The sequence below is a fragment of the Podarcis vaucheri genome (assembly GCF_965113315.1).
Source record: "Podarcis vaucheri genome assembly, chromosome: 12".
Classification (NCBI taxonomy): domain Eukaryota; kingdom Metazoa; phylum Chordata; class Lepidosauria; order Squamata; family Lacertidae; genus Podarcis; species Podarcis vaucheri.
The window spans coordinates 15,928,509-15,954,100 of record NC_138750.1 but is presented as its reverse complement, the minus strand read 5'-3'; the positions used below and the strand labels follow the sequence as shown (position 1 = coordinate 15,954,100).

The 25,592-nt window shown below is 43.0% G+C and overlaps 2 protein-coding genes across 5 annotated transcripts in view; both read left to right on the top strand.

Annotated features, from left to right (window-relative positions):
• Nucleotides 1-1,678: 1,678 nt before the first annotated feature.
• Nucleotides 1,679-10,958, top strand: LZTFL1 (leucine zipper transcription factor like 1). The gene is made up of 10 exons (XM_082193130.1): nt 1,679-1,818; nt 3,297-3,421; nt 3,760-3,954; nt 4,327-4,387; nt 5,301-5,369; nt 6,016-6,081; nt 6,182-6,259; nt 7,559-7,732; nt 8,712-8,815; nt 9,898-10,958. The coding sequence occupies exons 1-10, from the start codon at nt 1,816-1,818 to the stop codon at nt 9,914-9,916; spliced, it is 894 nt and encodes a 297-aa protein (XP_082049256.1). The 5' UTR covers nt 1,679-1,815; the 3' UTR covers nt 9,917-10,958.
• Nucleotides 10,959-14,423: 3,465 nt separating this feature from the next.
• Nucleotides 14,424-25,592, top strand: part of SLC6A20 (solute carrier family 6 member 20) — a 30,106-nt gene continuing 18,937 nt past the window's right edge. Inside the window, exon 1 of one of the 4 annotated variants that reach the window (XM_082193032.1) lies at nt 14,424-16,922. In XM_082193032.1, coding sequence (XP_082049158.1) covers nt 16,823-16,922 — 100 coding nt within the window. In that variant the 5' untranslated portion in view covers nt 14,424-16,822. Of the gene's footprint in view, nt 16,923-18,389; nt 18,788-20,611; nt 21,503-21,608; nt 21,762-25,592 lie in introns of those variants that run through there. The other 3 variants (XM_082193033.1, XM_082193031.1, XM_082193034.1) reach the window with 3 other exon arrangements.

The window sequence follows — 25,592 nt, the reverse complement described above, 5'->3', positions numbered from 1 at the left end:
GGGGTTTGGTTTGGTTTTCAAAAATTTTGTCCATTTGTGTTTCTCTACTTATTATTGAAGATTGGTTTATTAACTTGAAAGCCGCTATGTACAAAAAAAGAGAGAGGGAGAGAGGCTCCGTAAAGAAAGCACAATTAACCAGCGACAGCATTCAATTTGATATTTTGTTTTGTAATTTAAATCAGTGTGGTTTCATTTATTTTTAAAAATTAACAGGAAATTTTGTACCTGCAAAAATATATTGCACACTGGAATGACACCAAACCTCAACTGATCTAGCACAGGGCAAAAAAAACCCAACCCCAATGTCAGTACATTTTATATCTGTACAGATATATCTATACATCTGTATAGATGCAGATGTTTCTTGATGCCTTTTATGCTCAGGAACTAAATAAAATATCTCTTGTCATTTAAAGTGAATGACATTTTACCAAATTAGTAATCAGTTATTTGTAGGGTTGCAGGATCTCCTGAGTCACAACGAGCAAAGCCTGGAAGCTAAAGGAAAGAGGCCACTGGGCTGGACAGAGTAGTCAGAGGAAGGGCCCAGGAATTGGTGCCTTAGGGTGCAGGGTGAGGGGTATGGAAGGGAGGGCCAAGCAGTAAAAACCTCTCAGGCATAGGTAAATCCCTACCCTCTTTCCCTCCAGCTGCCCATTTTGAAATGCTCTTCCCATGCTCCTTGAGAAATAGGCCAATATTCTGAAAGTTCAGGACAAAGATCTGGCAGTCCTAGCAATATCACCAACAGGGAAATTTGGAATGCTAATGAATCTAGTTTAAAAATGAAATACAATTTTATCAAGGTGATTTTGTTTTTAATGGTTCAAATGTTCGCTGTATGACCTATTTATTTAATATTTACATATTGCAATAATGTGTGCATATTGCGCGTATTGAAATAATGTGTGCATATTGTATTTATATTATACAATTACATACCTATGCAACCTTGAAAACTGCTTCTGCTGCTCACCTCTCTTTCCCTGGCTTGCGCCTTGTGCTGGCATAATAAATAGGGCAGTATGATTTGTGAGGGTATGTTTGCCTTTCCAAGTGTTTGGTTTTTGTAACCCTGTTTTGTAACATAATTCAATTAAGGAACCTAAAGGCAAGGGGCAAAAAGCTTTCCCCTCTCCCAAATACATACAGCGGCAGCTGAATTTTACTCCAGTGTCCTCCAGATGAAGGGCCGAATAATAATAATAATAATAATAATAATAATAATAATAATAATAATAATTTATTTACACCCCGCCCTCCCCAGCCAAGGCCGGGCTCAGGGCGGCTAACAACCAATAATAAAATCAAGTTGAATGAATACAACTTAAAAACAAGATTAAAAATTAATAATAATACAAATTTAATAAATAATAACAGTATTTACGCAGAGAGAGAATAAACGACATGCTTACACTAAATAAAACCTGAATTAGATCATGCATCTCTCTTGTTTTTATTTTTTTAAAGGGGGGACTACTGCCGCCCAGAAATAAAAGTCACGTTAACACCCCGGATTTCTCCCTCGCCCTATGGGAGAAATAAGTAAGAAGGCAGCTCAGTCTCCGACATTAGAGCCGTCATTCGAACGTCCCGCGCTGCCTTCCAACTGCTCCGCCCCCGCCGGACGTTCAAATCCTAACGGCCGTTCCGCGCGCCTCAACTTCCGGCCTCGCGACGGTTTCCTCCCCCCTCCTCTTCCGCCAACGGCATTCCGAAGGAGGGGGTCGCGAGCCTCCTGGCTCCGTCGCTATGGCAACCGCCGCGCTGTAAACCGCCGCCGCTTTGCCTCAGGGCCGCCGCCGGTTCGACATGGTGAGCAACCGGCGCGCTACCTCAGCCTCGCCCCGCTTCTTCTTCTGCCCCCTCACGCAACGCCTAGCTACCCTCAAGCTTCCCGAGAAGGGAGAGACGAGGCCGTGGCGTCTCCCGCCCCCCCCCCCAAGTGTGGCGCCTCCTTCGTCTGAGAGAGGCCTAACCAGCCTGGGCTTTTTCTCGCTCCTCACCCCCAACGCACCCACCCACCCGGGTTTAGAAACTGGGGGTCCCTCCTGACTGAGGGAGCCCGAGCCTCCCTCCGTGATTCGCGGTCCGCAAAACCACGCCGGTCTTCATCCTTCAGCCGCCGCCTCCTCACCCCGCCCCCTTTCATGTAGGACGGAGGGACTTAAAACATAATTTGGAACCTGTATTTTTATGCTCGTTTGTTGTGACCTATCCACATACACAACCCCGCGTCCGCCTTCTCCCAATAGTTCGTTGCCACAAATAGAGCTCCTCTTGCCTACTGTATAGGGAAGCCTTTTAATGTGCACTGTTTTCTGATGTTTTTATATACATCATACATTTATATATATCATTTTATATATCTGGAGGGGTGTTGTGGGATTATTCTTATTTTGATTTTATATATTGTGATCTTTTCTGTGAACCGCCCTGAGACCTCTGGGTATAGGGCGGTATATAAATTCAATAAATAAATAAATATACATTGGGAGCCGCTCAGAGTGGCTGGGGCAACCCACTCAGATGGGCAGGGTTATCAATAAAATAACAACAACAACCACCTTGCAGGATGGATAGGGGAGGAATGTGTTTCTGCACAGCTTTTAAGTGGGAGATAGGCCCACTGAGTTGAGCTTGCTTTAGCATGTAATTTTTTTATTAAAGCTTTTCATAGTACACTGCGATATAGAAAACTAATGTAAATAAAAAACAGAAACAGCTCCCAAAAAATACAAATAGAATAAATAATATACGGAGTCCTCTCACCCTGGAAAACCCAACATTTCCTTGCTTCCAACCCAGGGTCCTCCATCAATCATCTACCACCCATGAGGGCTTACTTTCAAATAAATGCACATAAGAGATTGTAGGGTCATGAGGGTGAGAATTGGGGACCAAAGACCAAATGACTTATTGCTATGTGTTTTGGGTGTTTCCTTGGTTGGTTGGTTGGTTGGTTGGTTTGGTTGTATCTATCTCTACCCCTGAACCTCTGTAGTGCAATGGGTCAGTGTGTCTAGCTCTTAACCGGAAGATTGGTGGTTCATACCCACCACCACTATGGTGGATTCCTGTGTTGTAGGGGATTGGACTAGATGACCCTCAGGATCCCATCCAACCCCATTATTCTATTACTATCCTTGTTTCTTTCTCAACAATATATGGGACCTTCTGCTGTCACCTGTACAATAGCTCTGGCTCTGAGTTTTAATCAATTCATTAGCAGGAAATCCAAATACGATACTTTATTGATATGAGCTTCATTGCTGTTTTTATTTTCGTTGCAGGCAGAGCTGGGTCTGAATGAGCAACACCAGAATGAAGTTATCAACTACATGCGATTTGCACGCTCCAAGCGTGGCCAGCGTCTTAAGACAGTAGACTCTTGTTTTCAGGACCTGAAGGAAAGCAGGTACCATGAGGATGGAATACCTGTAATACAAATGTAAACACAAATGAAACCAATATTAGGTGTCATTCCTTAACTTAACAAACTATGGGAAGTGACATATTCCAGATGTCAGGCAGCCATGTTTGCTTGCTGATACTTATGTAGAAAGCAGGATCGTCCCACTTTTGGGACGATGGGCATAATTTGGAAGTGCTCAGTCTAGTGATGAGCTATAGCATTTGACCAGTTTGCCAGTCATCTTACTAGAAAAATAAATAGTCATTGTAATACTGCTGAAGCTTTGGGTTGTTAGCACGGTTGTTGTTTTTTAATTTTGTTTTGTGGGCTTTTCTGTTTAGGCTGGTGGAAGACACATATACTATTGATGAAGTGACAGATATACTGGATGGCTTGCAGACTGTGGTACACAGTGAGGTGGAGTCAGAACTTATTAACACAGCCTATACCAATGTATTACTTCTTCGCCAGATTTTTTTCCAAGCAGAGAAGTGGTATCTTAAACTGCAGACTGACATTTCTGAGCTGGAAAATAGGTAAAATGCTATAAAGAGAATTTTGTAGCCACTTAAAGTGTATCCTTACTAATAAGGTCTTTCCCACCACAGTAGTTTCATAAATGGCAGTTTATAGCATAATACTGTTCATGCAGAAGTATCAGTGAATTCATCGGAGGTTACTGCCTGGTAAGTTTGCAGCCTTAGTCTCAAAATGATTGGGTTTTTTTAATCTAAGAAGTGATTGTTTTGTCTTCATTAAAAAGGGTTCTGTCTTGGCATAGTTTTTACATGTAAGACTTCAGGGCTAATTCTTTCATTTTCTAACTTTTCATTTCTTTATGAATTATAGAATATAACTTGGTATTCAGTAGAATTGCTTGACTAAAATATTTTCTATTCTTTTTCAAGAGACTTACTAGAGCAAGTTGCAGAGTTTGAAAAGTCAGAATTTACATCTTCAAATAAGAAGGTATGTATCTATTTCTAAAACTCACCAGATGAGGCTGTGAGGGTTTTGTGTGTGGTTCTTGTTTAAGTGGAAAGGTAACAGTAAAGAAAGTTCTTGCAACTAGTGAGCACCCCTGCTGAACACAACATGTGAGAGCTTTGCCCTGAGTAAGGGAAGGAAGATTTTCTCATGCCGTGCTGTTCTTGGAGCAAGCATCAGCTCTGAGAGAGTTTAGTACTGCTTTTGCCTTCTCCAAAGCTTGATGTCCTGTGGAGGTCACTGTCAGTCAGCTCTTCAGGGTGCAGAGAGTGGACAGGCTGACCCAGTTACCCAGCAAGCTAGGGAGAAAGCAGTGACAGCCCAGTTGTGGATGGGATGGAGAGGAAGGGGTTCTTTTCATGACTGGAAGACCAGCTGAGGCAATGTCAGTCCAAGATAGCAGACTTTTTAGGAGTGTAGGAATCCCCTTTTTGATCGCTACACCCCTCTTCTCTGATTACTCTAGCATGCACAGAGAATATGATTAAGGGCTCAGTAACAACCACAATTTTTAAAAGACATTTGAAGGCAACCATGTGATTTTTAAAAGACATCTGAAGGCAGCCCTGTTCAGGGAAGGTTTTAGTGTTTGGTGCTGTATTGTGTTTTTACTATTTTTGTTGGGAGTCGCCTAGAGTGACGGGCAACCCAGTCAGATGAGCCGTATATAAAGATGTTATGGACTACAATGCCCATCATCCCTAAACATTGGCTGCACTGGGTGGGGCTGTTGGGAGTTGTAGTTCAAAACATCTGGAGGGCACCATATTTGCTACAAAATGATTAGTCTTCTGGCCAAAGTATGGAAAGGCTGGAGCAGTAATTGCTATTATAATGCTTGTTAGAAAGAAAATGTTTAATTAAGTACTCTGTAACATTTTTGTGCCTACTGTAGCCTAATCCAGAGTTGGTGAAGCCTAAACTTACTCCATTGCATGAAGGAGCATCAGAATTATTGAACAAGGTAAAACTTGGTTTTTGTGATATTTATGGTGGTTCATTGTTGGTTCAACTGAACCTGTTTTATATTATTTCAAACTGTTTAGAAGTTACTGAAGTCCCCATAGCCTCTTCTTAGCTTCATAAGGTGTATGTGTCAGTGGAGTGAAATGGTGTGTGTAATCAAAAGAAACGTGAGGGGGGGGGACAGGGAAATATCTTTAAAGGCGAAGCTTCTGTCAGAAAAGAGCTTGAAGCTATGTCTTCAGAAATGGAAGCTGAGAACTAGAGGGTGTGCATAGAGCAATCAAGATTAATGCATTTCTACCCCAAATTAAAGTGAGAACATTTCCCTGCCACCACCAGCCTTTAATGATTCCTTTAGATTCAGTTACTTTCATCGTTCCTCATTCTGTGGTGCCTCAACAGCTGCCTGGGGAAACAGGAATGTTAATTAGTTGTGGATCCCACTTTCCATGCTAGTTTAATTTTCTGTACAGCTTCTGTTTTTCAAATAAAGCAGGAACAAAGTACAGTATACCAAAACCTAGTAACTTTCTTGGTCTCACATAGGCATACATTTTTTTCTAGTCTGAAAAACACTTCTGTGTGCTAGGCATGATGTATTTAGGGTTTGGTCAAGAGCAAGCTAATTTTTTAATTGTTCACAGGAAATAGCAAGACTCCAAGAGGAAAATGAAAAATTGAAGACTAGATTAAAGACCATAGAAGGGCATGTAAGTTTGCTTGAGATGTTGGTATATGTGTATCAAAAGAGTAGTAATTTGATTACTTTTCTAAAAATATGTTCTGAACGTTGTTTTCAATCTTTTCCAGGCTACAAGTGCACTGGATGAAAAATCAAAGTTAGAAAAGGCTCTACGTGAGCTACAAATTGCCCAGGGAGATCAAAAGGTTTTCACATCATTTCTATTGAATATTGCTGTTTTGATAAAATTACTCCATGTAGATTATTTTAGTAAATTTTCAGAGATATTCTTGTTAATCTTATTTATCCAGATGTGATCATATGTAATGCTGTTTTAAAACCAAATTTGAAGAATTATACCAATAAAACAAGTTTGGCATTGCAAAATAAGAATTTCTCTTTGAGTAAAGTAAAATCCTAAATTTGAGGCAGGCTTTAAATTTTCTTTCATACACCTTTTTCATTGTTATAATTCACATTTCTTGTTTTGTTTTGCTTTCTAATATGGTTTGTGGTATGTATTTGATTTCTCATTTCTAAGCATTTCAGCACTTTGCTCCAGGGTTTACACTTATACTAAACTATGGTGCATCTGCTGTTGTCAATTTAAAAGTGTTTTCATCAATTCTCTAATTCTGAAAATCCTTTCTATGTTTACTCAAAAGTACCCATTGATTTCAGACAGGCTTTATGTAAGTTTTCAGTAAGTTCAGAAAAAGTATATGCATGCTTACTTGGAAGAACATTGCTGCCTCCTTCCCAAAGTCCAGTGTCTTGTTTACCTGGCTATGGGAAGGCAACACAAGAGCTGGGTGGGGGTGTCAAATTTTGGTCTCACCCCCTCTACCCCACGCAACAGGGCAGCGTGTGACTTACGGGTTCTATGTCAAAGTACTCTTGTGGCCCACTTGGTATGAAAAGTTGAGCCACCCTGAGCTATGTTATTAAAATAAACAGAGTACTCATAGTGTCCAGGCACTCTTTTAAGTCACCCTGGCAAGAAGGGACTTGTTTTTAGGCAACATTGTACATATTAAGTATACCATTATTTTCTGCATTGCTTTCCAGAATTAGGATTGCATTATGCTTACTATGTCAGCTCCACTTCAGAGTTCTATCTTTGATTTTTAAGTAATGACATAAAGTTACTGCATTTATCATCCACCTGCTGTTCTGGAAAAAATGAGGCTGAGTTGATGTCTGAACTAGAATGCCTCCAGCTGATCATTAGAAGAACTCTATAATTAAGAAATAGTGCCATGAATTTTTTTTCCTCCTCCCTTCTGTTCCCTTTTTCTTTTGTGTTCAAGGGCAGTTACTTTCATACATTAGTAAGATGCTTTGGGAACCTTTTTGCTTAATAATTGAAATAGAGAAATAAGCTCATTGTATATATTTTTATCATTTGAAACTTTAGATTTTTAGAGAGAACAATTGTTTACTCTTGTAACCAATGGTCATGCATTTATTTAATTAAATCATGAATATATTTTTTCTTTTTTCAGTTTAACCCAACTCAGGACATTAGTGAGTTAGAAAATACTATGGCTGATCTGAAGTGCAAACTTGAAAAGACTTTGCAAGACAGTACTGCAAGCCAAAAATCATTGGAAGAGAATTTGGTAACAACAAAGCATGACCTTCTTAAGGTTCAGGACCAGTTGGCTATGGCTGAAAAGGTTAGTTTTTATTCTGTTGAATAGTTATAGTCATTACCACCTTCCTTAATGCCTGTAACATAAGGCATTGATAAAAGTGCACAAGCTTTTTCTGAAGCAGAATATTGTTATGGCACATATACACAGGGGCAGTAACTCAGATCCAGTGTTTCTGTGCATGCAGTTGACACATGAGGGTCCACACATGTTTTTTTCCAGCACCATATTAATTGGTGTTCTGCTGCTTGCCATCAACACCTGTGGGCACAGCTTGACAGAAAATACCTCAAATGTGAGTTTTTCAACCCTCTTCCCCCAGTTTTCCTGCAAGGTTAAACTGCAGTTTGCTTGCTCTTTTTTAAAATACATATTTTTGTGCAATTCTGATTTACAGAATTGTAAAAGATCTGTAGATCTTTAAATAAAAACAAACTAGGACTACTTAGTGCTCTGAGTGTACAGTGTGCTTGTACAACATCTGAGAGCAAGAGGCGGCAGGGTGCCTTCCTGCTGCAAAGGAAACACTGACTGTTTTGTTTTTCAATCTCTCTGAGAGCTCCATGCAGCAGGAAGACTGTTGGAGCGGTTTGAAAATACAGCGAAAGGAGGCTCAGGGTTGATTGGATTCCTTTCCCCACCCCTCAGCAACACAATCAGATCCTGGATGCTTTATGCTGAAGCTGAATATCAATTGGAGAAGTCTGGGAAAGAGGAATTATATTAGTTTACAGATGTTTGGCACACGTGTTCATGCTTCACTCAGAGCATTGAGCAATCCCAAACATTTATTTTTGTTTTTGTAGGTTGCTCATGTAAGGAGCAACAAGAAGTAGAGGCAATAGAGGTCACCTACTAAAATGTCACTACCCATGTGACATACCACTCAGCCAGCCAAACAAATGCTTTAAGGGGTTTTTAAGTGAGAGTTGTTAAATACATAAACAGTGTCTATTTCACTTTTAAAAATAAAGTAAATATATTGGTAATTTCAAATTAACAGGAATTGGAAAAGAAGTTCCAACAAACAACTGCCTACCGCAATATGAAAGAGATTCTCTCCAAGAAGAATGAACAGATAAAGGAATTACGAAAGAAGCTTTCAAAGTAAGCAGTGCTCTTTCATTTGTCCTCTCAGCGTGTGGTTTGTATGGTAATGTTTGCTTTTGCAAAACTTTTAAGAGCTACATACTTCCATTATCTGAAAACAGGTTGGGGCCCAGTGAGCTTGCTTCTGATGCACTTGAACACTTGGGACTAGCTCAGTAAAAATTTATTCCTTTTTCTTTAAAATGCTGACCTTCACGCCATAGTACAAATGACATCAGAAACCCCAACATTTTCAAAACCTGTTTGCCAGTCAATACAAATCACTGCTGTGTCTGAAACACAAGGATAAAGCTGCCTTGGACATTCAGATCTAGCTGCAGAGTTCTTTGGATCGCAGCCTGAGATCCTGATGTTCTTTCTACAACTTAGGCAGTGAACCCATAAACATGCATACCACAAGAGGTGGTCCTTACCGAAGTGCTGCAGAAAGGAGACGAGTAGCTCCTTCTGTTGACAAGATACAATGGTGGCAGATTACACTTCAAAAATTTGGTAAGAATACACCAGTAGACAGTGGAGGTGGACACTCGCCTGGCGTCTGGTCACCTGTATTGCTGCTGCGTACTGAAACAGGGCTATGTGAGGGCAGCATGGTGCCAGTGTGTTCCTATCTCACTGTCATGTTCCCTTTCATTTCCCTGGTATGTAGCAGCAGTGAGGCAACCAAAGGTCAGATGGCTTCTGCCTCCCCACCCCACTATCTACTGCTGCAATACACCTTTCATCTTCCTCCAAATGTGGATATAGAGAGAGCTAAGTAACCCTAGTGTATATCTTGTCACTTAGATATTTAGAGTGTCCATCTGTTTCCGTACTGTTTCACTGAAATTGCACTGCAGAACTGGAATGGAATGGCTCAAATGGAGCTTTCAAATTCATAGGGTTTTGAGCTGCTTGGATAAGGTTTATAAATTCTAGGGTTATGTATTAAGATGGTTAATTATCAGATTATTTTGTAATTCAAAATAAATTAGATTATTGGCAACATCTTATGTGATTATTTAATCATTACCTTCCTATCTTGCCTGTTTATTTTAAAAAAATATTTTAATCTGTTTTCTTATTTCTTTTTCTTTTAGATATGAACCAGATGATTAAGGTCTGAAGAGCATTTGCTGTGTTAAACTGCCACAAAAAGAAAATGCATAGGATTTTAAAAATATGAAATCTATTTTCCCCAATATGTTGGGATTTATGCTTTCTAAGGAGTTTATTGTTTTCTTTTTCTGAAAAAAATGTTTATTAATAGGAAGCCGTAATAGAATTGAGAGCAAAGAAAAGGCATAGTCTTTATTTCTGTACTTCATGTCTTTGGAATAGCTATCTTGTGGATTGCCTGGAAAACTACAAACATGGAGGTGTTAATTCTTGTGAAGTAGAAAGATTTATTTTAAACAAAACCAAAAGTTCAAATTCCAGTTCTTTTCATACCTATAAGGTACAGACCCAAAGAGTTAAATTCCTGTAATTTACATGCTTCTCAAACATGGCCTTTCTTTTACAATTGTACTAGGAGCAGTGATTCTCTAAGTAACTTGTTAATTCCTACCTGCTATTTATTTTAAAAATTATTAGCTCAATAGTTTCAAAAGAGCTTCTGCACTAAAGGGAGAAAAACAATCTGTTTGTTATGTGTAGGAAGTGGAAAAGCTGGTGCTCAAATGTTAACTAACTAGTAAAAATATATTTTTTGTCTTACACATCTAATTGAAATTACACTGTCTTAAATTTCGTTATTATATCACAGATGTAAGGAATCCCATCTCCAATACACCTTCCATTCATTTCTCTGATGGTTTGCACAGAAACTCTGGACACTCCACACTGAAATCAATAGGTTATATGCAGCAAACAGCCTTTCTGGAATCTGTCCCAGGAAATACATATCACATTCTAGAGGTAAATGTTCAATAGTAGAACAGAAAGTAGAGTTTTTTCCGAAATCTGCTAAGTTGGCAACAGACTAGATGAAACTATTGTTACTTTTGGGAGTGACAGGTCAACCAGTCTTCATCATGCAAGTATTCCAACCTTTTGGGTTCTGTGTATTTGCCAACCATATATTGCTATATATTTTGTCTTCGTTATATATGTTATTAAATTCCTAATTTAATTAAATTCCTAATTAAGGCTAATGAAACTTCTTGCCTCCCAAATCCTGTTTGGTTGTTTTTCAGCAAATACAGAAGGACAAGTTAGGCATTTTTGTATGTAATCTCACAGCAATTTACATCTCTTGACCTTATTCTCTCTTCTAAAAAGCAAACAACCAGTGGATATCTTGAGTGAGATCCCATACTGTAGTGACTTATATGGAAATTCTGCTCATATAAATCAAACACAGGTATGCATATTTGCATAGTTCACCTTTTATGAAATTCAGAATATTTTGGTCAAGGCTGTATAGCGGAAGTAGAGCAACTTTTTCAGCCTGAGAGCTGAATTCCAGCATACACAACCTTCCAGAGGCCACATGGTGGCTCAGAGGCATAAATGGATGGCTCAATGGATGTGGCTTGCCTTTATACAGTAGGTGACATTATTATTTACCCCATCCCTTTTTTGCTTCATTTTTGGGTAGGAAAACAAAATATAATGCAAGAGAAGGAATGTGAACTAATAATTTGACAGAGGAACTCTCTGACCAAACTCTTTCATAGTAACAGGCTTTGCAGCATCATTATGTAGATTATTCTTTATGGGCATGGTAAATCTTGGTTCTTTTATTTGCTTCAGCGCACTATAATATAAATAAACATTTCATTATAGAGTATCAATGACTGCTGAATAATTACAGCAAAACTGTCAGAGAACTGCCATCGGAGGAACAGGTGGTGGAAAGGCTCACGGAGGCTGGGAGGGACTCAGCAGCTGAAGCAGGAACCAGCAGGGGGAGAGGTGGGTCTCTGGTGGAAAGTCTCACGGAGGCTGGGAGAGACTCAGCAGCTGAAGCAGGAACCAGCAGGGGGAGAGGTGGATCTCTGAGGGAAAGCGAGCAAGAGGGAGGGCTCAGGGACACGTCCAGCGAGAACAGTGGGGAGGTATCTGCAGCTCCCATAGGGAGACCCACTCCTCGCCGGAAACTGTCACGACGTGAGTCCAGAAGACGTGTTTCCGTTAAGGAGCTTTTATGCTGGAAACGATTCCGAAAGCAACCACTGTCGGAATCTGCAAGTGACTAGAGCAGCCATGTCTGAGGGGCTCCGTCACAGACAGAGGTTTGTGGACTTGCACAAACTCTGAGGGACTACGATTTTACGCACAAGCAGCTCATCATCCCATCACAAAACTAAGTGCATTTTCTTTAAATACCAAGTTTTCTTTCACCAAAGTACAGCCTGTGCTAAAGAGCTGCAGACACAATATCCAGTATTACTGGACTAGCACAATAATCTTAAATTGCAGTGGTTGTTTTTTCTATTATGAAATGTAGTTTTAAATCTTGATTATTCGCATCCCCTCTCTATACATTAAGTTAACAAATCAACATTCTATTTAATTGATAGGAGGGGCTGAAAAGAACTTTCTAGAGTGTTTCCTAAGAATTTTGTTTAGCAAGTAACAACCAGAGGGAGAAATAGATGAAAGATATAATGGAAGAGGCAAGGATGAAAGCAAAGTATTTGAGGGGAGGGAGGAACTCTGTATCTAACAAAGTGTCCATCTAGTTCAGGGGTCTGCAACCTTTAAGACAAAAAGAGCCACTTGGACCCGTTTCCGAAAAAACAACAACAACTGGGAGCCGCAAAAACATTGCAATATTTAAAACAAATATAACACTGCATATATTGTTTCTTGCCTTAATATACAGGATCGTGCAGTCAGCTGTCAATCCCAAGAAAAAAGGACAAATTAATAGCTAATTAAAATATTTAATTTACAACCAGGTAACCAGGTTAATGGGACTTTTGCTCCTGAACCTCAGTGCTCAGTGTCTGCACATCAGGGCTGTAAGACGTCACCTTCATTTTCACACAGGCTTGCAAGCTGTCATCTGTGAGGCGTGATCGGTGTTTGTTTTTAATATAGTTCATGTTGGAGAAGACCTGCTCACATACATATGTGGAAGAGACCACAAGGGCCATCGAGTCCAACCCCCTGCCAAGCAGGAAACACCATCAGAGCACTCCTGAGATATGGTTGTCAAGCCTCTGCTTAAAGACCTCCAAAGAAGGAGACTCCACCACACTCCTTGGCAGCAATTCACCAAACTTTCCCCTGCTTAAGTTTAAAAAGGGGCTTCAAGCAACTAAAAAGGGGCTTCAGGCAACTAACTCCACGTGGAATTCCACGCGACCGCGACTGCATAATCAATGCCACAAAATGCCAAAGAAAATTAACCAGGGCCCCAGTGAACCATAAATCATAATCAGTGCCTGATGTAAATAATAATTAATAATGAGGGCCCAATGTCATCCTCGTCATTATAAAAATAATCCCTCTCTTCGCGCCGCCCAGCCTCCCAAGAAAAAAACCCCACTTCAAATGGTCACAAAGCACAAATTCCACGCGACCGCGACTTGCTATGCTCAATAATCAATGCCCCAAAATGCCATAGAAAATTAATCAGGGCCCCAGTGTACCATAAATCATAATCAGTGCCTGATGTAAATAATAATTAATAATGAGGCATTCGTCATTATAAAAATACTTTTGACACTTTTTATTATTTCTTTGTTTGCCCCCTCAGAATTACTCCTCCTCATAGAAATAAACATTAAATTAACAAGTTACCTTTTTTTGAGTGTGTGTTCTTCACTCCCCTTCAAAACAGTGACCAGTGTATATGCCCCCTTTCAATGCAGCCTGCTTACAAAGGCGGGACGACAAAGACCAGCAATAAGCTGTTGCATAACGTTCTCCAAGGAAAGTGTTAGCTATTCACCAAACTTTCACCTGCTTAAGTTTAAAAAGGGGCTTCAGGCAACTAAAAAGGGGCTTCAGGCAACTAACTCCCACGTGGAATTGCCTATAGTAAGATGGCGGCCGCCTCAGAAGACCACATGGGCAGATAAGATGGCTGCTGGGACGATCCGGTTACCCAGCAACAGCACAGCTGATTCCGACGCTTTTGAAAGCAGCCGGCAAAGCAAGCGTTGGAGCGCCGAAGGCACCTCACCCCCACAAGGAGAATGCTGCGCATGTGACCAAATAGCGAGGACTTACTTTGCTAGAGACAAGCCCCGACGCTACCACAAGCCTCCCTCTCTTCGCGCCACCCAGCCTCCCAAGAAAAAAAACCCACCTCAAACAGTCACAAAGCACAAATTCCACGCGACCGCGACTTGATCCGCCCACAACCTGATCCGCCAGGCGCGCCGAGTCCTCCCCAGGAAAGGTAAAATGGGGCGATGAGCTTGCGTAGCGCGCTGGGCTCCCAGCAGCGAATCGACTTGGGTAGGCAGCAAGCAATCCAAACGGAGAGGTTTTCGGCGCGATCAAGGCGCCCCAGTAGATAAGGGAGTGATCCAATCATAAGCGGCTTTTTGCGTGTTTCCGCCCAGAAAATGCGCCTCCTCCCCTCGCCTCCGCCCCGGAGCCACAGCAAAGGCTTTAAAGAGCCGCATGCGGCTCTGGAGCCGCAGGTTGCCGACCCCCGATCTAGTTTAACCTCTTGGTTCTAGGATCAGCCTTTCTCAACCTTGAGTCCCCAGATGTTGAACTACAACTCCCATTATCCCTAGCTAGCAAGGCCAGAGCTCAGGGATGATGGGAGTTGTAGTCCAACAACATCTGGGGACCCAAGGTTGAGAAACACTGCCTCCAGAAAGCCCACAAGCAAAACACACACACACACACACTACCCTTCAACTGCTGACATTCACAAGTCATTTACCTATCGGGGATAACAGACGATAGACCTATTTTGTATGTGCTGGGTCTGAAGATTCCTCTGTCAGAGAAAGCAACCCTTTGGCTCTAGCCCCATGAAACCTTTAAAGGCTTTTCTAACAATGTGACAGGTTCTAGGGGCAGAGCCTATAACTTACATAGTGTGTATTTTAACATATACTTTACCAATACTTTACCATAGTGTGTATTTGTGTCTTTCATACCTGCTGCTTCAAGACTGCAAAGAAGCTCCTAAATACTTTCGTATTTAAATTACCCCAAAAAATCCTCAAAAACATAAAATTGAATGATTCCTTCTCTCATAGGCCAGCATATAATAGCATTAACCCCACTCTCATTTTTAATAAAATAGATTTTGTTCCCTGGCTGTACCTCAAAATCTGAATCGGATGCATTTACAGTAACAGGAGGTTGCGAAAAAATAACTTTTTCTTTCAATGTGCTTTTGTGCTTATGAAATGAAGCATGTTTTCTGTCAGTCAAAATTTAAGCTGTTTCACATTGCCATGACAGAATAAACAGCTTGCATAGCAGAGAAGCGGCTGAATTCAGTAGCTGGTCACTAATTGACTTGGAAGTGGTTCAAAATGGTAATACTTTAACTGTTCAGTATGTTTCATATGTTTTGACGGCATTTGTCTAAAAATTAGTGTAAACCAGTATACTTAAAAACATACCCATTTTCTTTGATGTGTCATGAAGAAAAAACAAGGGTCATACAGTCCTTACTGAAATAGCTCTCATGACATTTGGGGGCAAATGGTAGATTGTTGGATGTGGGGTATAATTTAGACTGGAGGAAATAGCCCTAACATAGCAGCCTCAATCCAAATCACAAACACACTATGTGGCTGCTCAGATTTCCCAATATCTTGTCTCATCTTACCTTCAAAAGAACTACTAACAGCAAATAAGCATAACAGAACAAGCAACTATATTTTGTTGCTTGTTTTAAGGCAGGCTCCTTTCTGTGTTCCTGGTTTAAGTCATGAGGACCTCTGGTTTGGGACTAATGGACTTTACATCACTAACAATACAATCCCTAATCATATCTACTCAAGAGGAAAGTCCTACTCGCAGGTCAGTGGGGTTAGGATTGCAGCCTTAGTCTAAGGGTACTTCTATATGTGGGCTTCATTTGTAAATGGGTCTGAATTTACTGTATAACCTACTTGACATTCCCCAGATTAAATGCGGTGAGCAGCAGGAAATAGCAGCTAATATTCTGATATCAGTAATATTGTGTAGATGCTGGGGGGAGGGACATTATCCCTGCATGCATAAACAGTACTAAACATCCATCTGGAAGTACCCCTAATCTGATGTTGCAGCAATGATACTTGGTGCTACCTTTTAGACTCTTACATAAAAACACTGAGAATTTTTGTTAATTTAACGCCACAGTCTAAATTAAAATATAAAATACTGTGAAAGTGGGTCAAAGACTGAATGATTTCAGTAAGTCTTTCCCTATGATCTTCATTACTGCACTTAGTGCACATTTATCATGCCATAAATTGGTTATTGGGACGCGGGTGGCGCTGTGGGTAAAACCTCAGCGCCTAGGACTTGCCGATCGCATGGTCGGCGGTTCGAATCCCCACAGCGGGGTGAGCTCCCGTCGTTCGGTCCCAGCTCCTGCCCACCTAGCAGTTCGAAAGCACCCTTAAGTGCAAGTAGATAAATAGGTACCGCTTTATAGCGAGAAGGTAAACGGCGTTTCCGTGTGCTGCTCTGGTGCCGGTTCGCCAGAGCAGCTTCGTCACGCTGGTCACATGACCCGGAAGTGTCTCCGGACAGCGCTGGCTCCCGGCCTCTAGAGTGAGATGAGCGCACAACCCTAGAGTCTGTCAAGACTGGCCCGTACGGGCAGGGGTACCTTTACCTTTACCTTTAAATTGGTTATTAGGAAGGTGACCCAAGCTATTTTACATGTATGAACACATAGGTGTTTAATAAAGTGGCCACTCTGGAGCCCTTGTCGTTAAATAATTTGTATGCACCATATCTTGTTTATTTTATGCTATCAGATCTCTTCAGCTCACTCATTCTTTCCATGATACTCCTCCCAAACTCATCATATAATTAAGACTGCAATCCTCTACAGCCTTCCCTGGACATGCCCAAAATAGTGCTGTTAATCTATATTACATGGTGATATTCGCAGCCAAGGAAAATGTTTCATTCAAATTATTATCCGGTGCTTTATCTGATGTTACATTCAAGCAGAAATCTGGCTATGAGCAAGCAGGTTTGCACTCTACTTATCTTTCAGATTGCCCATCATTTATTAACTTGTCATAAGAAGCTGATGTTTGACAGAATTGCCATTACGTATTTTTACAAGGTAGGTCAATCACTGATCAGTTAGGTACCAAGAGGAGTCAACAGCAAGGCTTCCTACTCCTCCTCTGGGGTGTATGCGTCCCAGTTAGACTTACAGGAAATGCCCTACATATATGCATCTCCCACTCCTGTGGCATCACTGACTTTCTCCCAGTCGCATCATGGAATCATAGGGCTCTTCCTACACTGCAATTCACAAGTTCCTTGTAAACAATCGGGAGGTATATAAATTTTGTTAAAATGAATACATTCCCATTGGGTTCACAGAGTTTTCTGCATTAATAGCACACAGGCCTATCAATGAACCTCATATGTGTTATAGAATCCCCTCTTCCACTGCCAGAGTCAGGGGAGTTTCCCCCTAGGTGCAGGGGCGGGGGGCGGAGCGAAAAATGTGAATATTGCCTTCATATAGTAGGCTAGTTTCTAAACACTCGAACCCCACTCTTATTTGGAGTGTTAGGGGAGGAGTAATACCTCTGGTGGGGGACATGTTCTTCTGGAGTAGTTTGTCCATCTTTGGTCCCCATCCTGAACTCGGTTCTCTCCTGGGCTTCTAGAAGCTGACAGCATGACAGTGCCACACCCAGAAAATGGCCTTGACTGACTGGCTAAACCAGGTGAAGGTAGCCCATGGGTCTCAAGCCCTTGGTGAATTAGGGACTCGCTGGTGAGTTAGGGACAGGCTCCAGCAGATTGAGCAGATGAGACTAGTAGTGGGTCCAGCGGTCAAGAAGGCAGTTTCTGTGTATGTACTGTGGAAGGAAGTGAGGGACAGATGGGGCTCATCCACCTGGCAAGGTAGACCATCTAGGGGAAGGAAAACTTTGATCCTAAACCTCCACTGCCTTGTGGGATATCTTTGGGAGAAGAAAAGGCTAAGGAACGAACCCTACACAACTCTGGGCAGCCCAGGATTCCCATGATGTCATGAACTGGCAGGACGACAGGGAAGAGGAAGAAGATCCCGGTGAGGGGTGTAGCTGGGACTGGGACACACCAGGGCAAGCAGGGGCAGAGAAGGAAGTCTTCACTGGGTGATGGAGGATGGCGAGGTGATAGTGGTCAGTACACAAGAACCAGTGCTCACTGGAAAGACAAATCCTGAAGCTGAGGCTCCAATACTTTGGCCACCTCATGAGAAGAGAAGACTCCCTGGAAAAGATCCTGATGTTGGGAAAGATGGAGGGCACAAGGAGAAGGGGACGACAGAGAACGAGATGGTTGGACAGTGTTCTCGAAGCTACCAGCATGAGTTTGACCAAACTGCGGGAGGCAGTGGAAGATAGGAGTGCCTGGCATGCTCTGGTCCATGGAGTCACAAAGAGTCGGACACGACTAAACGACTAAACAACAACAACACAAGAACCAGAGCAGCAGGACCCATCACCAGAGCCAGAGGGACCCATGTCTCCACAAACACAGGCGTAGGGAGCAGCGAGAGGGGCAGTCCAGGAGGCTGAGGCAGCCAAGGGCCCACAGCCCAGCTCCCTGGCTGACCAGGTGAGGCTCACTAGACCTGGGAGGAGGTGTGTGATTCCTCTGCTGGATTAGGTTTGGGACAGGTGAGGGTCACAGGCCTCATCAAGTCCAGATGCTGCAATCAGCAAGCAAAGTGTAAAAGGGAAGCAGAGCTGAGGTGTTGTGTCTGCTCTAACACCCATGTTGGTGGACCTCGACTTGGATGCACCTGGACCTCTATGGGACTGGACTTTGGATGTGTGGATTGACCCCTGGTCTTTGGACTTTGACATACAGACTTGTGACCAGGTAGGCCAGGGTTTCAGGACACACACACACTGCCCAGGCTTGTGCCCCAAAGAGGTCACTTGCTGCTAACACAGCAGTTTGACCTCCAGAGGCTATATTATTTCTGATCCTGATACCAGACTTGTACGTGATTTCTACTGTGAGTGAGACTCTCTTGTGAGCCTCTTTGAGAGCCTCTCGGGGCCAAAAAACAGAATATAAACCAAATAAGTAAATTTTGTGAGTTTTTTTTTTGGGGGGGGGCGGCAGCAGTTAGGCTGTAGGCCGAGACCTTTCCTGTATCCAGGAAATGTTAAAATCTAAGCAAGGGTTCAAATTCCTATAATAGCCAGGCTAGCTTCCTGGTGAGGTAATGGCTTAATTATGGGTTGTTAACAAAGGCAGTGGTTCTGTGCCAGAGGACAAAAAGGTAGGCCATCCTTTCTCAGCTGTTTGGAGGTCAGAGTCGAGAGTTGGGTTATGTGAACTAGAAGTTGGAACTTGTCAAGGCTGCAGGCCGGGCATCTGGAAGACAGCCATGCCTGATTTCTGTTGGAATCCACGGCTGTGGCAATGGGAGAAGCAAGACCCTCTTGGGGTGATTTCTTTATTCTGCTTCAGGATAATATATCCGATATTTACTTTACCAGACTATAAGCAATTCCAGACTGTCGCTATTTTCCAGTGGGACTCAACCGCATACTGACAAGTTCAGTTTGTACAATTAAAGTTGATTTGGAGTCCTTGTGCAACCAACAAGCTCCTCTCGCCTTGCTCACCCCTCCCCCAATTAACCTTTTTGCAATAAGACAGTGAGGGGGGAATGCATTGAGAGTGTGGGACAACATTTGCTGGATGCAACATCTTCTAACCTCCCTGCAAGCATAGCGGAATTAATGCTCAATGAACTGGGGATGTCTTCTAAGCTCCTTGCAAACTTTGTGCTAACTAATCAGGATTAATCCTCAATAAACAGGCTGCCTATAAGCAGCAAGACTAGAGTAGACTTCCCACTCCCTGCCATTCATGTGCATTTGTGATGATTTGTGCTTATGGTTATGTGATTCTGCTCTCAGTATAGTTTGCACCTGCGAAAGAAGACATGAACAAGCCTGCTGCATGTGGTGTGGTGTTGTGTAGTGGTTAGAGTGTTGGACTAGGACAGTGTTTCTCAAACTTAGGTCTCCAGATGGGCTAAAACTCCCATCATCCCTAGCTATCGGGACCAGTGGTTGTATTCCAACAACAGCTGAAGACCCAAGTTTGAGAAACACTAGACTGGGACCTGGTACTAGGACCTAGGTGCTGGGAGACCAGGGTTCAAAGCCAAGAGGGCATGTAAATGTTAACGATAATAGGCCACAAATCTGCCTCAAAACGTTCATGATACGTACTCCACCGAGCATACATCATTGTCCCAGAGCATTCACCACAGTGATAGATGGGATATAAATTACCCATCTGGCTGGGCTTCCCCAGCCCCTCTGGGCGGCTTCCAACAAAGATTAAAAATACATTAAAATATCACACATTAAAAACAGGGCTGCCTTGTTTGTTTCCTTGACATCTGATGGGAGGGCGTTCCACAGGGCAGGCGCCACTACCGAGAAGGCCCTCTGTCTGGTTTCCTGTAGCTTTGCTTCTCACAGTGAGGGAACCGCCGGAAGGCCCTCGGAGGCTGAACGATGGGGGTGGAGACGCTCCTTCAGGTATACTGGGCCGAGGCTGTTTAAAGGTCAACACCAACACTTTGAATTGTGTTCGGAAAGGAAAATATCCTTTCTTTAAACTCCTCTGTAAACATTGGTCGTGCCCACAACATACATTAAAAACTTCAGCATCTCCCCCCCCCGCAAAGAATCATGGTACCTGTAGTTTTCCCTTCACAGAGATTTACAAGGCATCTACCTCAGTATCTCGGAGAACCAAGCTGATTCCGAAACAGCTTGTCCTCCTCCTAACCTAAGTTGAACAATGTGATGTGTGAAAAATATTTCTGTGATTTACCCCATCTAGCCTACTGTGTTTTCCATTTTATAATCCTTTTTCTGTGTGGTTGTTTTCGATATGTGAGGAGAACCTTTCCCCCTGCCCCACCCCAGGCATCTGTGAGGTAATTTGCAAATTAAATGGAATGTTTTGAAGGCAACGAGCGCCGTAACCCAAACCCATACTGTGTGGTATGTTTCCCCCTACAAATAATTAAACACAAGATGTTGACAGGTGCAAATAGTTCCCAAAGCCCCGTGGGCCTGTCACAGTGTAATCCTGTGCAACCCCAAATGTTTTTTGACATTAAGACCAGCATGGGGCGAAACCAAACAACCGCATTTCAGATCTTTCCCAGAAATGCTGAGTTGAAAACCAAACAATTATTTGCTGGTTTTTACAGCTTGCTTTCCGCCTCCCTATTTACCTAACTGGCATTCCCACTTCACAAAGTGCCTGTTAATAAGATTAGCAATTAAAAAGCTTGGCTGGCAATTGGCAAGCATGTTCTCCTCGGAGTTGGTTGGAGCCGCTTGCGTGTGTCCCCAGCAGGGCTTGAGGAGCACCTGAAGGAGGGAAGGCGAAGGCACGCTCCGCCGTACGCAACCCAGCACCACAGAGCAGAAATGGAGAAAGCCCGGCCGTTATGGGACAACCCCTTGCAGTTTGTCTTTGCCTGCATTTCTTACGCAGTAGGACTGGGGAACGTATGGCGCTTTCCCTATTTATGCCAGATGCACGGAGGAGGTAAGCGTGACTTCCTGGAGTTTACTCTGAGCATAGAATCGGCGTTCAAGCACCCTGACTTGCAAAGCCGGATTGTCTTTTTCAGAATAGTTTTGGATGCTGGATAGGATTCCTCAGGTTCAGAAAGAAATAAGATGTTATATTTTAAGGTGGGTCAAGAGCAATAGCCAAAGGTCTCAGCATCCTCTGATGTTCACTGGCTCTCCTTCCCACATGCTCTTTCCTTCCTCAGTTGAGTTCCAGAGTAGGACTTAAAACTGTAAGTCGGTAGCCAAGGTTTTGTTCCTTTAAACTTTAACCTGGTGCCTGAGGTATATTCTCGTTACGCTGTCAGTTCTGACAGAGTCTCTTGTCCTAACTGAGGTGAGCTGAACACCTGCATGCTCCTAAAGCCATGGGTGGTTTTTACGTGCCAGTGGAGAGCCACTTTGCTTTCTTACAGATGCATGTCATTGCATGGGTTCCTAGTGTGGCACATGCGCCCAGAGAGGCCTTCCTTGGCATCTATGGAGTCCTGTACCTATCAACTACTCACCACAGAAATTAGGATTGACAGAAACCCATCAATATACAGTGGTATCTCAGGTTACAGACACTTCAGGTTACAGATGCTTCAGGTTACAGACTCCACTAACCCAGAAATAGTACCTTGGGTTAAGAACTTTGCTTCAGGATGAGAACAGAAATCGCGCAGCGGTAGCATGGCAGCAGCGGGAGGCCCCATTAGCTAAAGTGGTACCTCAGGTTAAGAACAGCTTCAGGTTAAGAACCCGAGGTACCACTGTAATAGCCTAGTTTCATCAGAGGAGTGGCAATTTGAGGGGTTGCACCTAGGAGCCCCCTTCTCCCCTGACAATTAGACTTGGAATAAAGTTCTCTTACCATCCCAGCTATCCTCTCCCAGAAGATCTCTCTCTGTGTCTCCCTCTCACACACACACAACCTGGGGCGGGGTGGGAAGCAAAATATACAGTTTTTCAAGACCAGTTGCAGGCAGGGGGAGAACCTAGAGTGCGGTTGCAATTTGTGCCCAGTACCCAGTTTATCTGGTCTGCATATGCCCCAAAAAGTTGGCAGTCCCTGACATAGGGAACAAGAAGACACATTGCAGCAGAGTCCCATTATTCATGACGAACAAGGGATGGAAGCCAATCGCTCGTTCTATACATGAGTAGAGAATGGCCTATGAAGCTTCTCAGGGGCGTTCTCATGCCCCTTCTCTGCAGGCCTTTCTAATAATAATAATAATAATAATAATAATAATAATAATAATAATAATAATAAAAAATTTATTATTTATACCCCGCCCATCTGGCTGGGCTTCCCCAGTCACTCTGGGCGGCTTCCAAAAGAATATTAAAATACTGTAATACATCAAACATTAAAAGCTTCCCATTCTGCAATGCTTCCTTCCCTTGCAGGCCACCAAATTGGGTCCTGAAGGTTATGAAGGAGAAGGGGCATCGCTGAGCTGTACTGTCTTAGGTTGTGGACGGATGCAGGACTTTTACATAGGATAGAATAGCAACCAGTCATACTAACATGGGGGGAACTGCTGAGGGCCAAACCATGTATGATGATGGTATGAGAGAACTATGATCAGAGCTGACTTTTCTTTTCTTTTTTTACTTCAAAGTGGGGAGGGGACGACGACCTATTTTCAGTTCAAGGGCAGCATTTCCTTCTGGGCCATCAGAGGCAAAAATGGGCCAAACAATGAATGCGAATGTTGCCTTTGTACAGTAGGGTAGTTCTACACACACTAAGATGCCCCTCTCTCTGCCCAATGGTATATTCCAGCCAGGCAAAAACACTTAATGAGGATGCAAAGTAGGACCAACCGAGAGGGGGCATGGCCTGGGGAAGAGTCCTGAGGGGTACATTGGCCTGGAGGACCACCTTTGTGCTCCCCCCCCCCCCGTGTGAGATTCCCCATCACTGCTTTAAGACATCCATTGGGGTCTCCATTTTGATCAAAGCTGTGACACCACAGGAGGAATAGTTAACCTTTTCACTTGACATTGCTGCTCTGAACTGCCCAATAAGAGCAACAAGCAGCTGTGTTGGTTTCTTCTGTTGGAGTGTGTTGAGGGGAAAACAGCATGAAAGTCCACTCCCCCACTGTCACTGATCCAAGCAAAAACAATGGTCAAGATCATGAATCATTTCACCCTGAGAATCACTTGCTCCTGTCTGTATCCTGAGTTTTGATTCTTTTGTCATTGTTGAATTTCAGTGAATATGGCTGTATGCTGGGAACCTTTAATATATATTTGATTTGATCCCAGAATGTCCCACTTTTCCTTAGTATGTCCCTAGTTTGAGCAGAGAAATGTTGGAAGGAATGGAGTTATGTGACCCCCGAGCCAAGGAGAAAAGTAACTATACAACCTTTAGAAGACATCTGAAGGCAGACCTGTATAGGGAAGTTTTTAAATGTTTTATTATGTTTGTATATATGTTGGAAGCCACCCAGATGGGCAGGGTATAAATAGTAAAATTTATTATTATTATTATTATTATTATTATTATTATTATTATTATTATTAATTATTAATGAATAGGGTGTCCCTATTTTCATTGGAGAAATGTTGGAGGGTATGTGATGACAAGGAGAGCAACGCATCTTCCATCTGCATTCAGGGACAACATTCCCACTAGTATAAAGGTAAAGAGACCCCTAACCGTTATGTCCAGTCGTGGTTGCGGCACTCATCTCGCTTTATTAGCCGAGGGAGCCGGCGTACAGCTTCCAGGTCATGTGGCCAGCATGACTAAGCCGCTTCTGGCGAACCAGAGCAACGCACGGAAACGCCGTTTACCTTCCCGCTGGAGCGGTACCTATTTATTTACTTGCACTTTGACATGCTAGCTTGGCAGGAGCTGGGACCGAGCAACGGGAGCTCACCCCGTCGCGGGGATTCGAACTGCTGACCTTCTGATCGGCAAGTCCTAGGCTCTGTGGTTTAACCCACAGTGCTACCCGCATCCCTCCCACTAGTATAGATTGCCCTTAAAAAGTGTCTGTTGGTGGACTGTGACATCTTGTGTCAGCTTTGAGTGATTGCTTCATCCACTCTTGTGATCTGGATTGCATCAAGTTATAACATCCCACCAGGAGGCTTTGTTTTCCACGGATGCTGGGGGTGAGCTATATCTTTGCTGGGCCAACACAGCCGTCCTGTCCAGCCCAGTACTCAAAGCACACCAGATCACAGCCCTGACCTGCTGAAGCAAAGCTTCAAAGGCCTCCAACTTGTACTCTGCAAGGAAGAAAAAATACCAAACATGTTGTTGGAGATGCGATGCATCCTGCTGTGTGCAAGTCCAAGGGACGAGGGGGAAATTCAGTTCACTTTGGATTTTAATGCAAACCTACATGATTTGCATTTAAACTGTGCATTTCATATGTGTTCGTGAAAATAACATAGCAAATCATTACATTGAAGGCAGCCCTGCAACACCAGACTGAGGTGTCATAACAGCCATTTGTTCTGTACGTTGCCTTACAAAGTCAGGGAATGGCAATAGTGGAGCAGATCCAGGTGCTCTTGGAGGAAACTGATTTTCTAGATGCCTTTCTAACAGGATTTAGGCCAAGTTTTGGACCAGAAACTACTGTATAAAGGCCTCTTTCAGGAGATGGACAAGGAAAATGTGTCCCTTAATTCTCTGCAACCTCTCAGTGACTTTTGATACAATCAAGCATGGTATCCTTCTGGAGCAGCTGTCCGAGTGACAGGTGGGTGGCACCACTTTGCAGTGGTTCCTGTCCTACTTGCATGGTCTTTCCCAGAGGGTGATGCTTGGGGGAGTACTTTTCAGCCCCGTGAAACCTTCAATGCGGAGTTCCTCAGGGCTCAATTTTAACCCCTATGCTATTTAACATCTACACGAAACCACTGAGGTCCAGTATACCTGAAGAAGCATCTCCACCCCCATCGTTCAGCCCAGACACTGAGATCCAGCACCGAGGGCCTTCTTGCAGTTCCCTCACTGCGAGAAGTGAGGTTGCAGAGAACCAGACAGAGGGCCTTCTCGGTAGTGGCACCCTCCCACCAGATGTTAAAGAGAAAAACAACTAGCAGAC

Bases quoted from the DNA above. Each gene is read 5' to 3' on its own strand.
- LZTFL1 (XM_082193130.1), top strand. The intron at 3,422-3,759 runs GTACCATGAGGA...TTTTCTGTTTAG, and splicing joins CAGGACCTGAAGGAAAGCAG to GCTGGTGGAAGACACATATA. The intron at 4,388-5,300 runs GTATGTATCTAT...TGCCTACTGTAG, and splicing joins TTACATCTTCAAATAAGAAG to CCTAATCCAGAGTTGGTGAA.